General features: G+C 34.0%; 1 protein-coding gene across 3 annotated transcripts; it reads left to right on the top strand.

Annotated features, from left to right (window-relative positions):
* The first annotated feature begins 1,907 nt into the window (after positions 1-1,907).
* Fs(2)Ket (Importin subunit beta Fs(2)Ket) lies at positions 1,908-12,713 on the top strand. 3 transcript variants are annotated; one of them, XM_066285468.1, is made up of 16 exons: positions 1,908-2,195; positions 4,150-4,583; positions 4,640-4,864; positions 4,918-5,049; positions 5,108-5,199; positions 5,254-5,444; positions 5,507-5,658; positions 5,958-6,114; positions 6,325-6,436; positions 6,490-6,643; positions 6,695-6,832; positions 6,891-7,064; positions 7,118-7,360; positions 7,485-7,704; positions 7,767-7,959; positions 8,760-8,815. In XM_066285468.1, the coding sequence occupies exons 1-16, from the start codon at positions 2,141-2,143 to the stop codon at positions 8,791-8,793; spliced, it is 2,706 nt and encodes a 901-aa protein (XP_066141565.1). In that variant the 5' UTR covers positions 1,908-2,140; the 3' UTR covers positions 8,794-8,815. The 3 variants fall into 3 exon arrangements, with proteins under 3 accessions (XP_066141565.1, XP_066141566.1, XP_066141567.1); XM_066285470.1 differs by lacking the exon at positions 8,760-8,815 and adding an exon at positions 8,992-12,713 and having other exon boundaries at positions 1,916-2,195; XM_066285469.1 differs by lacking the exon at positions 8,760-8,815 and having other exon boundaries at positions 1,910-2,195; positions 7,767-7,963.
* The last annotated feature ends 1,960 nt before the right edge of the window (positions 12,714-14,673 follow it).

Genomic DNA, 14,673 nt, shown 5'->3' on the forward strand with positions numbered 1-14,673 from the left:
AATTAGCGTCATCTAAAACATCTCGACTCGTAATTTCATATTTTTGTTCAAATTTGCATCTAAAAAAATTAAGACAATTTCGAAGGGTAGGAAGAATTTGCTAAGGGACAACTTATAATGATCTACATTTCTACTGCCCATTTTTTCTTTACTAAAAAAAAAGAGAAGAGCTAAAGGTAGTAGTTTAGTAGTTAAAAATTTAAACAGAAAATTTATAATTCCACCTTTGTAAACTCGTGTAAAACCCGTATTAAAAAAAAATGAAAAAACCCTTATTGCATTTTTGAGAAAGGATGTAGCTAACGCCATATACTTAACAAAACATAATCACGTCTTTATAGCCAATTATCTTATTTTCACCTCCTCGTTATTTATGTCAATGCGAGGTGTTAACTTGCCCATCCGTTTCAAAATTAGTGCTTTGTAATTAGCAATCAGGCATTGTTAAAAGTTAACACACACCCAGATGCATCTGGATGTTGTACAGCCAATCAGCAGACAACCATGGAAAATAAACTAGTGGTATTTACAAGAACGTATAAGAAAATAATACGTCTGAGCCATCACTCTGGAGGTTGGTACTGGGTAATTACAGAAATGCGTGTAAAAATTTCTAATAAAGAGGTGTAAAATTTTTTTGGTTGTGAATGTGTGCCATATTGTATTAAGAAGTTGGTTAAATGTCATATTTACGTAGATGCATCATGTAAAACCATGCTGTAAAGAAATAAAAATAGTAAGTACAGCAGCCATATTATACTCGAACAAATTTTTGAAATTGGCGAATTTGTAAAAAATTTGCAATTTGTTTTGATCTGTTGCTCTTACATTTTTGAGATCTTAAAGTGAGATGTTAAAACTCAAATTCTTAATCATCCATGTTTTAAATACATTTATTATTTATTTTCATTGTTTCCCTACTACATTTTTTCTAGTTTTTAATCTTTTTTGCCTGAAGGATTAATATAATGATAACACTTTTTCATTAGATCAACCTTAAATCTGAACAAAATCGTATATAATACTCGTATATCGTTTATGAGCTCTTCGTCTTAAACCACCACTTTTAATTTAATTTCTTATTGCTTCACTATCGTTTTATAGCTTCCGTCTTTGGTCGAAAATAGCTTTCATGTCTATTAAGAGACAAAATCAAATAATAGACCAGGCATCAAGTCTTGAGAACAACAAGAAGAAAAGCCATTAAAATAACTGGCTGGTTTGATGACTGCTTAGTTAGCCAGGAATAGAGTTAGAATTTGAAAAATCGGGAAAAATTAAGATTTTCAAGATTCTACAACGTCTACGTATATTTGACTGCTCTTATTTGTTTGTATATGAGTGGTTACAGACGATTGCCTTAATACAAATTTTTATAATTCATTAATTTGCAATAACAAGTTTATAACAATAAATGCATTTCTTATAACTTGTAAAATAACAAAGTGATTTATTTATTAGATGCAATAAATAGCTTCTCTTTATAGAGACAATTTTTTTTTATTTAAATTTTTCATGTATGAATTACATTAGGGGAATTTTTTTAATAAATTAATCAATAACTTGTCTTTCTTAGTAATAATTATTATTTCATACATTATATACATACAATATAATTTATTATTTAAAGAAATGAACAATTATTGACATTGTCTACACACCGTAACTCCAACTGGCGTCCTCTAGTGGTAAAGTTGCTACAATTGCTTCTAAAGTCGGTAAAACAGGCAGTTTAATTGATTAATTATGAGATATACGACATATATGACATTAGCGGTAAAGTTTACTGCGCAGTAAAAAATAGTGCTACTGATTTATTAAAATTAATTTCGTTTTACTCCTGTCATTTAGATAATTCAACAACCTAAAAAAAAACTCAAACAAATTATCAGACTGTGCTTTGTGCTCCTCATCAACGAGAAAATGCTCTGATTTAAAACTGCAAATATTCAAATTCAACACGTAACGATTGCAACGACATCATCGGTCAAGTTTTGCGTAGGAATATCTTGCTAATTCCTTCCCGCACAAGAACTGCCAGTTGAATCGTTTTACATGTGGTGTTCACCGGTATTTTAATAAAAAATTCGTAGTTAAAAGCACATAAAACGCAAAACAAGACGAGCCATTCAGTAAAGCAATGCATCAAGAAACGATAAACCTCATACAAGTCCTAGAGAAAACAGTCTCTTCCGGTGAGTACATCCATCAAAAGTGTGGTCGTCCTTCTAGTTCTAATCATTCGTATTAATCATTATGGTCCATTATTATTTTACCCTTGTTTATCAGTAATTTATTTTATGGTATTTAACTGAAAGAGAGCATTGACTATGCACAGGTTTTGTTTCGAATGTGATAACCTTCAAAGCAATTAAGGTCACTGTCCTATTTATTCCAATATGTCTATATCCTCTCACAGGACATAATAACGTATTACAAAAGTAACATCGATATTTTTATAGTTTAAACGTTATGTAGTAGCTGTGGGGTATGAGAGAAAGTTGTTTACAAGATTATGTTAAAAGTTATTAAAAGTCTGCAGGGAATTGTTGTATTTTATTCGTTAACCCAACCACTAAGTAGAGATCAAAAACCTGCAATATCTGTTACATGTTGGGGAAAAGAACAATTAATTATCATTATGCTTAAAAAGACACCAAGAAGCACATCCCAGAAAGAAAATGCAGATTTTCAAGGAGATATTTTTTTATCATTCTCAAGTCTGTATGATAAGAAAGCATTTGTCAGCCTTTGCACACACAATAAGCATGAATGGGTTTTCACATGATGACAGTTTAGAATGTATACCTCCTGCTTTCTGAATTCTGATTCATTCTTCTTTCATCCCCAAAAACTAAACAAAAATCTTTATATGCCACTGCGGAGTTTCCTCAGTAGGATTAAGAAAACCTTCAGGAGCAACAGGCTCTCTATTTATCTATGTTTATCTTATTAATTGACTTTATTAGTCATCTTAGTTTGCCTTATCAATTAAACAGTTTCTAATTTTAAATTATAAAGAAGTGGTTATATGTAAAATGATAATGAGAAACGAGGAAGAAAAACCAATTTGTTTTTGTTTTTTTTGTTAACCAACTCCTAAAGTTCCACCTAATAAATACATATCTTTGCAAATTTCATACTTTATTTCCAATTTGTAAGCCCTAATACAAAAAATACATATGAATTCAGTTGAAATAAAGTTTCTTCCATTTTTTTTGTAAACAAGGAATTGAATTAGTATTTCTAGAGCAATATAACATTATCATTACAGACTTTATTCTTTGAAGTATCTCATGCTTCTGAAAGTTTTATGAAACTGCTTCTCGTTAGTGTTGGGGAAAATATATAACCCTATTTAGAGGCCGATTTCTAATAAAATTTACATTTTGAAAATAACAATGACTGTTATAGTAAGATTTTAGCAAAATACATTGTATTTTGACAATTTGATGTTTTGATTGACTTTTTTGTTATCTTGTATAGTGAATTCCTTACAAGGCAAATATCTTATATATATATGCAGGAAATCATTATAATAATTAGAAAATTTAGTAAATGTTTGAGTAACATTTTTATTTTCAGACAAACAAAACACTCAAGAATTCAATTGTAAAAAAAGACAAATTAAAAATGATTATATTGCATAAATGTTATATATAAATGATAGAAATTAAAGACAAAAAAGGAATGTTAAAAGCATGGAATTAAAACCTTGTACACCTCTGTACATATGGAATATTTCCTATAAGCATGTTAAAGACATGTAAAATTGTGCTTTAATATAAGAGCATTATAGTGTAAGAATCTGCATTAGTTCAATAAGCATTACACCAAGCAAAATTTTACTTTAATGTTTTCCTCCAATGAAATTGCTGAAACATTATAAAATTATATTTTAAATGGTCATAAAATATTAAATATGATTATTACTACAAGTGATCATTGTAAAATAAACAAAAGCTAACTTTTTTATGTACAAAAAGGTTTGTCTATAAAGCAGACACAAAAATCATAATCTTTTTGTTAACCTATTTAATGCACACTTTAATGGCATAAAAGCACCCCTAATTAAAACTTCCCAAGGACATCTTATCAAGTTAGTAGCACTGCAATAATTTGGAGCTCACATACAATTTTCTATTCTAGACAAAAATGACCAAGATCAGGCCTCATCTTTTCTTGAGCAGGCCGCGACCACAAACCTCTTGGGCTTTATCAAAACTTTGTCGGATATCTTAAGACATGGGGGAAACAGTCATGTGGCTCGAATGGCCGCTGGTCTGCAGCTGAAAAATCAGTTAACATCCAAAGATCAAGCTGTTCAGGCGCAGTATCAGCAGCGCTGGTTAGAATTTCCCGAAGACATTAGAAGCTACATTAAAAAGAATGTTGTTGGAGCGCTTGGGACCGAAACGAGTCGACCTTCTTCTGCGGCTCAATGTGTGGCATATATTGCCGTGACTGAATTGCCAAAAAACCAATGGCCTGATCTTATTGCCACTTTGGTTAATAACGTGGTCAATGCCACTTCGGAAATGCAGAAGGAGGCAACCTTAGAAACGATAGGATATATTTGTTCTGTTAGTATTTTTTATTGTATGTTTTTTTTTACAATATATTTTTTTCTCTTTCTTAGGAAATTGATTCAGATGTTCTTAATAATCAGTCTAATGATATTTTAACTGCCATTGTTCACGGCATGAGGGTAACAGAGCAGAATAATCATGTAAGACTAGCAGCTACTCGAGCATTACTCAACTCTTTGGAGTTTACAAAAGCAAATTTTGGCCAACCTTCAGAAAGAAACTACATCATGGAAGTTGTATGTGAGGCAACACAATCTCCAGATCCTCAAATTAAGGTTTTGACAGTTATATAATATTTTAAATTGGAAGTAATTTGTTTCGTATATAGGTTACAGCATTGGAATGTTTGGTGAAAATTATGTCCCTTTACTATCAGCATATGGAACCATATATGGGCCCTGCCCTCTTTCCTATCACTTTAGAGGCTATGAAATCTGATAATGATGCAGTTGCCTTACAGGTATGATTTTGTGTTTGTCCTAAGATGGACCTGTAGAACTAGTTCTTGGTGTCTTTAGGGCATAGAATTTTGGTCTAATGTAAGTGATGAGGAAGTGGATTTGGCCATTGAGGACACAGAAGCTCAAGAAGCTGGCAGGCCGCCTTCAAGGTAAAATTTTGTTATATTTTTCAGAAAGTTTCAAGGTTAATTAAGTCCTTGCAGAGTTTCCCGTCATTATGCCAAAGGAGCCCTGCAGTTCATTGTTCCAATTCTTCTGCAGAAACTCACAAAACAGGAAGAAGTGGACGACGAAGATGATTGGAATCCCAGCAAAGCCGCCGGCGTGTGTTTGATGCTCTTATCTACTTGTTGTGAAGATGAGATTGTGTCCCATGTGTTACCTTTCATTAAAGGTTTGCTACTTTTATATTATTATATATGTCATTAATAATCATGACTTTTTGTCTTATTTCAGATAACATCAAATCTGATAACTGGCGGTTTAGGGATGCGTCTCTCATGGCTTTCGGCTCGATTCTAGGAGGGTTAGAAAATGCTACATTGAAACCTTTAGTAGAACAGGCTATGCCGACGCTTATAGAACTCATGTATGACAGTAGTGTAATGGTGAGTGTTTCGTTAATAAATGCTGAAAAATAGTTATCTGCCGAAACATTCGGTAAATTTTTGTTAGGCGAATATTTTTCGTATGATTTGCAGATTATGAAGGATTGTGTGTCGTCTATAGAAAGTAGTTATAAGAGAATTAAGATTAATAGTTTAATACTGTATACACAATAGATTGATTTGCAAAATATATTTTTACATTTTATATTCTTTGGATAGTACAGATATTTTTTGCGTCATTTCGCGAAAATAAATTGATGTTGTATTTTGAAAAAAATTAATATATTGGCTTGTCCCAGGTGAGAGACACAGCAGCCTGGACGTTCGGAAGAATTTGTGAAATTATTCCCGAAGCAGCCATAAATGAGAACTTCTTGAAGCCGTTACTGGAAAGTTTGATAACAGGATTGAAGGCGGAACCTCGGGTGGCGGCTAATGTGTGTTGGGCATTTTCAGGTAACAATTTCTTCAACGTAAACAAATTCTCTAATTATTGGCCATTATGCATAATTGTAATAATATAACTATAAACATGCATATAAATTTGCTATCAGTTTATATTAAAGTGGTTACAACTGTTACTTAACGAAGAAAAGGTGATAAAAAGTTAATTATGAGAATAAAATTTTCATAATCAAAATTTTTATCTCAATTTTTAAATTTTAGGGTTGGCTGAAGCATCGTTCGAAGCAGCTGCCATTGAAATCGCCGGTGGTGACGACGATAATACCCCGGAAACCTATTGTTTGTCACAGTATTTCGAATTTATAGTACAAAGGTAAAAGCTTATTCGGCAACCAAATCCACTAGTACCAAAATATATTTCTTCAGGTTATTGGAAACCACTGACAGACCCGACGGTGCACAAGCAAATCTCCGACCAGCTGCCTATGAAGCTCTCATGGAAATGGTTAAAAACTCTCCTAGAGACTGTTATGTTACTGTACAAAAGACTACAATGGTCATTTTGGAGCGATTACAACAAGTAATAATTTCACGAATATTTGTGACTTTACATTTTTTCTTGTCAATTTAGGTTCTTCAAATGGAATCTCACATCAACAGCCACAATGATCGATCTCAGTTTAATGATTTGCAATCTCTTCTTTGTGGAACCCTACAGTCTGTTTTACGAAAAGTTACCCCAGATGATGCTCCGCAAATATCAGATGCCGTGAGTAATCTACATTTATTTTCAAATCAATTACAAAGATTAATTAAATATTGCTTAGGTGATGACAGCTCTGCTGACTATGTTTAACTCCAACAAAACTGGTGGAGTACAAGAGGATGCCCTTATGGCCGTGTCTACTCTCGTAGAGGTTTTAGGCGAAGGTTTCTTGAAGTACATGGATGCGTTCAAGCCGTTCTTGTATTTGGGATTAAAGAATCATCAAGAATATCAAGTTAGTGTAATCCCAGTGACAATTGCTAATAATAAGTTTATAATTTGTCTTAGGTTTGCGGTACTGCAGTAGGTCTCACAGGAGACATCTTCAGAGCGCTGAAATTGAAGATGCTGCCATACTGTGATGAAATTATGACCCTTTTACTTGAGAATTTAGGGGAACATTCGGTGCACCGCAGCGTGAAACCACAGATTTTGTCGGTGTTTGGAGATATCGTTCTGAGCATTGGACCAGAATTCAAGAAATATTTGGAGGTCGTTTTGGCTACGTTGGCTCAAGCATCACAAGCACAGGTAAGACATCTACTTAAGATTATTTTTACTCTGTATTCTCTTGGACTTTAAGATTTTTACGTTCTTGTTATCTTAAGGTATATTGAAGTATAAATTGTACGCATATTTTGTATTTGATTCTCAGGTTGATCGTTCAGATTTTGACATGGTCGATTACTTGAATGAATTGCGCGAAGGGGTGCTGGACGCTTACACAGGAATAATTCAAGGACTGAAGGGAGACGGGCCATCACCTTCTCCCGATGTAGCCCTTTTGGAATCCCATATTCCGTTTATAGTTCAATTTATCACCATTGTAGCCCAGGATACGGAACATTCTGATGGAACGGTAGCCGTTGCAGCTGGTAAGTTACGACATTAGATATGTGATTTTTTAATTCATATTTGGTTTTTTATTTATTTTCAGGGATCGTGGGTGACTTGTGCACGGCTTTCGGACCTCCAATGGTTCAGCTATTGGACATGGGCCCTATCAACGATATGCTGGCGCAAGGAAGGAGATCGAGAGTGTCTCGTACCAAAACTTTAGCTACGTGGGCGAGCAAGGAACTCAGGAAGTTGAAACAAACGCAGCAGGCTACAGCACCTGCAGCCAGTTGGTAAGCTAATTAAATCTCTGAGCCACAAACATTTCCATTATTTTGATTATTTTTTTTTCGATAATTTTGTTGTCTCCTTTTTCGGTAGGAAAGATTCACGACTGATTTTAAGTGAATGTGTGAATATGTTAGGATCATCGTAAAAATAACTTCGTAGTCTTCCCCTTTGATTACACTGGTCAACATGAATTTTGTGTCTAGATTTTGGTAATGTAATTCTCATTTTTTTCCACCTAACTGATTAAAGGACAAAATTATTGTAACTCAAAAAGATTGGTTTTGTGTGTAGCTAGTATTCAATTAAATACTCATTTTACAAATGTCTTTTTTTTCTTTTCACTATTATTATATTCAAAAATTGAAGAAATTTATTAAATATACAGGCTAAATTAATATTTACTAAAATAAACTAAACGTTTTAAGAAGTCAAATTGTGAGAAAAGTTATATTAGAAACGATAATTTTTTTAAATCATTTGATAAAATATTTTTCCAACCATATTGCATTGCAAGAACTTGCGCGAAATAATAATGTAGGTATCAAAAAACGGTAAGGATAGTTATTTTTCTGTCGGTCGTTGTAAATGAAACGAGAGCAAACTCTTTTTATTACAAACAAGGACATAAAGACACAAAAACTAAAGTTTCTTTTGTTGGCCTGTGATCCTGGATTGACGAATAATTTTCAGTTATTTTGGATCTCATGATTTCAAAATATGTAGCTCTTGGTAAACTAAGAATGTATTAAGGAAATCTCTTATGTTAAAAATTGAATTAAAATTATAAGACTCCATTTTACAGGAAGCTTGTTGAAGTTCAACAAAAATTCTACTGACAGCTACACGCAGTAAGTCTTTTGTGTGGTAAACTCGATCAGTAAAATAATTGTGTTGCTTATATGAATTAACAAAGACAGATTTTCTTAATTCTTTCTATTATACAGTTGTTAGTATAAGTGTGACTGTCCTTTGCTTGATTTTCGTTTTTCCGTGGCAAATTTATAAAAATCTTAGCAGCTAATAATTTTTTCCAGATTTCATAGGAGACGAGCCCAATATCCACAGACCAACGCTGGCACTTCAGAAACAGCTGTCGAAGCAGAATTGTATTCCAGCTTGGTACTCCATCTCAGTTTAGTGTGCCGCGAGTTATTACAAAATTATAAAAATACAAAAAAAGAACTTTTTTCAAGTCATTTATCACTTCGGTTACGTGCTGTTTAATTAGTAAGTTTTTTAATTTCTGGGAAACGTCGCACGTTTCCGTAACTCTTCGGCTCCAATGGCCAGGACGTGTCTCGGTGGTTACGGAAACGTACGAGTTTTATGTTATGGTTTTATCGTTTTGAATTGAACAAAATTGTAAGTTGCCATTCCTCCGCGATAATATTTGGCTATTTTTACAGATTGATCTATTTATACTTTTAAAATTTTTATCGAAAAAGCTGAATAGTGAAACGTCTCATTTGTAAGGATAGTCGAAGATTTAGCCAGATTACTTGTTCAGTTACCTTATACTTTACGCTATATTATTAAAACAATAATATTAGCGAATCTTTTTTTTTTACTTTTCAACGTAACTGTACGGGATTTCGAGTTGTTCAAGCCATAACGAATGCTGAAGTTATGTTCCACTTTCTAGTCCTCACAGATCAAAATCTGTAGTAAAGTTATTTTGTTTAAGTCCTGAAGTAACAACTATGGCGTCTATGGGGACTGACTTTATATGGGCACTAAACCATGCAATAATTTCACAATAGCAAACAAAAAATAAATCAAAATACTTTGTGGTTCAGTGTCCCAAGACGTTTAAAGGTTTCTTTGCCGGTACGATTTGAATCGAATTCCATATTCGTTGAATAAAAGCTCAGGTACATGTGGGAAGTGAGAGGAGGTGAGGAGTTTGTGCTCGGGGTGTGATGACTTATTGGTAAGTCGACGGTAAGTTTTGATGAAAGGTTTTGTTTCAAGGCTCGATTGTGCCTTTTTGGGTGGGTGGGTGTTTGCTTGTCTGATTATGAAGAATTGCACAGAATGGTTGTATTTGTCATTAAGTTAATTCGATAATTAAAAGACAAGTTCTGTATTCTTCATAATTTCGACAAGGTGTATGAAACAATAAAAAAACTGTCGCTTTCGTCGGGTAAAGGGGCAGTTTGGGGAGGGTTAGTCCTTAAGAATTAAAGAATCTGTGATTTGGAAGGGTTTCTAAACGTTGCCAAAAATACCTGAATTCCATTAGTTTTGTAAATTAATTGTTACGTAAATAATGTTATTGTAAGTAGAAAGAAACCTTTCCAATGTAAACGTAATTATAATTGAAGCGAATTATAATTATCGATTCCTCGTATGTATGTGATATTTTGCTGTGGGTCGCCGATTGACGGAACCTCACGTGAAGATTTAGAGACATTCCATACGCGATTACGAATACATATCGGGCTTAATAATTTTCTTTTGAGTGAATCACCCGGTAATAACAAAGGTTCTCGGTCAAACCCACAGTGTATTAAAGGCTGTATGAACCATAGTATGTAAGTCGTATGCTCGTTATTTTGTATGTAAGCTCGTAAGTAAGTATATTTTTTAACATTTTTAAGTCAACTATGATAGGAATTTTTCAATTGAACGTTATTGAAATACGATCACTTAGGCCTATAACATTATGTATTTTTTCAAAAAAAAGCGGCTCATTTTTTTTTTAAATGCTTTAAAGATAATTTATCGGCAGTGTAAATTTGTATTATACAGGGTTGGAAATGTGCATGGAAACTGACAATTATCACAAAAGCTATATACAGTCGAGCAAAATATTGTCATCTTTTCCAAGAACTTGCTTTCTAAAAAATGTCCTAATTCTCTTCGATTCTAACCTCCTCAAAGCACATTTGGGCAATATTATTTTATTTACGTTTCGCTTACATCGCACCACTTTTTATTAGTAGGAAATTCTCATTAATCAGGTTATTAAGACAGTTTACACTTGATCTTTGCAAAAGAACGGTAGTCGCCGACAAACTCAACTTTCCGAAGCTGGTCCCAGTATGAGACACTTTACAATTTACGCTCACAACCCTTGACAATTAATCTTGAAAACACTGGTTTAAGAACCTATTTCTGGCCCTATAATGATCTATGAAAGAAAAAAATATTTGACTCGTGCTTCTGTCTGCAAATTTAAAATATTTCAGAGCTTTGAATATTATGGATAAAAAAAAACGTTTCCTACACCAATCGGTCAATAATTTTCGTCAACATGAGGAGCGTGGAGATAATTCTCCAAGTAATTTTACCCTCTTTTTACAGGGGTATCATTAATGCTGTTTTAAGAAATGCTGAGAAACCACCGACCTGTAAATAATGATTAAACGCCTTTGCCAATGTCGTCATTGCCACATCTGGCGGTCTGCCAAACATCCATACAGGTCTACATCTTTCCTATTAGATTTATCCCTTATTATTCTATAATTTCCGTGATGTCTGTTGCACAGAGAAAAAACTGTTACTCCGCATTCGTTTCCCACACAAAGTCGCCAGTATCGATCTATTTCTCGTGTTGTCTGGTACCAAGCGAGCAATAATATTCATTTAACTTTCCCGGCGACCGATTTCTTCGTTATGCAATGCTTTTTTTATTTCGAAAGTTTTTGTTAACATTTTGCTCCGCTTCGTATGGTTATTGTCATGGGCATTACATTTCCAAACTTGCATAAATTTTAATCAAAAGCGTTGAAAATATCTTTATATTTGGAATCAATTGAGTATAGTAACTTTGTTGATTAAACATTCTACGGCACATTGGATAAATTCTCTATTAGTTAGAAATGCAAACGACGTCATTTGGCATTTCTTGAACAACTTTTTGCTCAATTAATGCCGAATGTCGTCAACCAAATTTTTATTAACAAAAATTAACACCTCTTGTTTCTTTTTCAGATATAATTTCCTTCCAAAAAAAAATAAATAAATAAAACTGTGCGTATAGGAAAATGACCTGAGAACGAATCCAGAGATAGTGATTGTGGAAGGTTGCATTTTTTTGGTTGCGTGTTTAGTTTTGATTGTGCCATGATTGCTACCGCGCATTTGTGGGTTAACGGACTTCTCATGCCATGCAGAGTTTCTCCCGAAACTCTGGATGAATGGAAGAAACGTTCTCCCACGTGATTTCGAGCCGATGTTTGACAATAGTCGTTTTAGTGTGAAAATGAAGACTGATCCTTTATGATAGTGTATAAGTTAGCTCAAATGCCGTTTGCGAGTTGCTGCATCAGTGCTGCTGTCCGCGGCTGTATTCCAGACGTTCGTCCTTTATTTGTAGTTTTTTTTTTATGTAGACGATGTTCTGTTTTAGGCACATTCTTTGCTTTAACTATTGTACTAAGCTGGAGCTATTTTCTAGGCCTTATAACATGTCCAATACTTCATTTGTCACATTACTCCCAATAATTTAACGGAACATCTTGTGCATTTTCAATTAGGATAATTAAGTTATTGTCGAATGTCGGTAGTTTTTTTCGTGAACTTTCAAATTTAATTCTGTTGAATAAAATTAACTTTTTTTTAAACCGACAGATAAGTTACATGCATACGCACTTTACATTAACTCGCCACGAATGTTTTCTTTCTCTGAATTTATCTAGTATTTTATTTTTCCTCACTCGGTTTAGTTTGTTTCCCCTCCTCCTAAGAAGGAAGCATTAATTGATTTTTGTAGCCTGTCATATCAAAAACATTAATAAAGTATTTCATTTCATATGTTGTGTTTCTTTCCCGGTATTAAACATTAACAAAGAAGGGATGATACAGCGAGAAGCAAATGTATGAAACGTGGGCAATATCGTGCGAACTCTTTTCGAGTTTTATAAGATTTTGTACAATTCGATGAGAACTTATGTTGCAACGAGTTCCGCATTGTTGAAAAAATTCCGATATGCGACAATTAAAAACGTCAAAAGGGACAAAATATCAACTTTTCGTCCCTGTTTAAATTTCGCTCCTGCTTTAGCCACCTAATAGAGAAATGTCCTGAGTTGAGCAACAAATTAAAGCCGGCATTTCCTGTGTATCGCAAGTTACACTTATGTCGTGAAGTGTACATTTCGACTATTCAATGAATAATGTAGAATTATCAGCCTGCATGGCATCAATGTCGTCATAAATTTCGGGTAATGTCGACTAATTGGTGAGGGTTATAGGAAAATGAAGTTGAAACTTCGGCACATTTCCGGAAAAATCTTGATTGTGCCGGCGATTGAGAAGCAAGAAGAGCGTTTTTTCATGGCCTAAAAAGTTTGAAAGAAAATTCCCTATCAAAGTGGTTGAGATTAAATGAACAAATCTCTACCGCTGGGGTAGCGTAAATGAATGGGAAGTATACTCCACGAAATCATCGATGCGAGGTACGCTTTATGATGCAGTAAAGTATCAAGAAAATATAAAAAACGTATTTTCTGCACGTATACTTCAAATATTACACGTAGTACCTCCCAACACAACAATAATCAAAACCAGCAACACGCAGTCTGCTCTGATTCGGATGAGACATGCCTTATTTCACCCACCATTAAAATGATTCATATACCATTATGTTGCTATGAGATAAGAAGATAACCACAATTTCCTATTCTGGGAGGTCTAATCCCTTCCCTCACAAAAAATATCTTTGTTGTATTTGCCTGATTAAAAAATTGTTTTATTGAGTAGCTTTCCTCCTGTTAGACAGGAAATAAACAAAAAAGGGCCGTAAACCCTTGTAAATATATTTAAATAGAGCCCTTTAAGATTGCACAATTTGATGTCGGGCCGCCGGTTTGAGGTACCATAATCTGGGCAAGGCTATTGTGCAACGTTGGCGGCAAAGTTCCAATAAGAACCCATTGCGGAGTTGAACCCGGTGAAATCTAGTGCCGCTTTAAACTCACATAGACGGGTCGTTTAAGAAAGCATTGATTGATGATAACGGATTATTGGCAATAATTATGGTAACTTTATAACTCGTACACCAATGGTTTGTACAGCACACTGTGTGCATTGCTGCATGTGCTATTAGGACTTCGTGCTCCGGTATCTTTTCTAACCAAACATGATCAGAGCTGTGTCAGAAAAATTACAAAACAAATATCGGGCAACCGGTTTCCAGTTCACCAAAATTGTTATTTAATGTGAAAAGCATACATTCCTTGAGAATATCTTGGAGGTATAAAATATGCAGAGGCGTCGCATCTGGGTATGTTCCACTTATTCCCAACAAGCTTATGACGCTTCTTTCACAAAGTCTTGCTCGTTAAAAATAAAATTGAGTATCCAAACATTAAAGGATAGACTTGTTGAATATCTAGTTAAAGTTGAAAACTTATTCAGTGATCTACGCCTATGGAATATGGTGTTCTCTCTGCATAAGACTGTTTAGTGTGGAGCGCTAATTGGTAAAATAAACGATTTCAAATGTATTTCTCTGAGAGCTGCTGTACCTTAGGATAAAGGAGCAATAGAACAAATAATCTTCCAACAGTACTTGGAAGAATTTAGACCCGTTAAGACGTTTTGAAAATATTATAATGAACCTAAATATGGTCATTTCTGGTTCATGCAGGTACAGAATTGAAGTGGGTGAACTCGCTCTCTCTATATCATATTTTGTGATTTATGGAACATAGGTGCTAAACCACGAAATCATATTTTTAGGCTACCTAAAAAACTACTAAAAAATATTA

The sequence above is a fragment of the Euwallacea fornicatus genome, chromosome 9, assembly GCF_040115645.1.
Source record: "Euwallacea fornicatus isolate EFF26 chromosome 9, ASM4011564v1, whole genome shotgun sequence".
NCBI classification, from domain to species: Eukaryota; Metazoa; Arthropoda; class Insecta; order Coleoptera; family Curculionidae; genus Euwallacea; species Euwallacea fornicatus.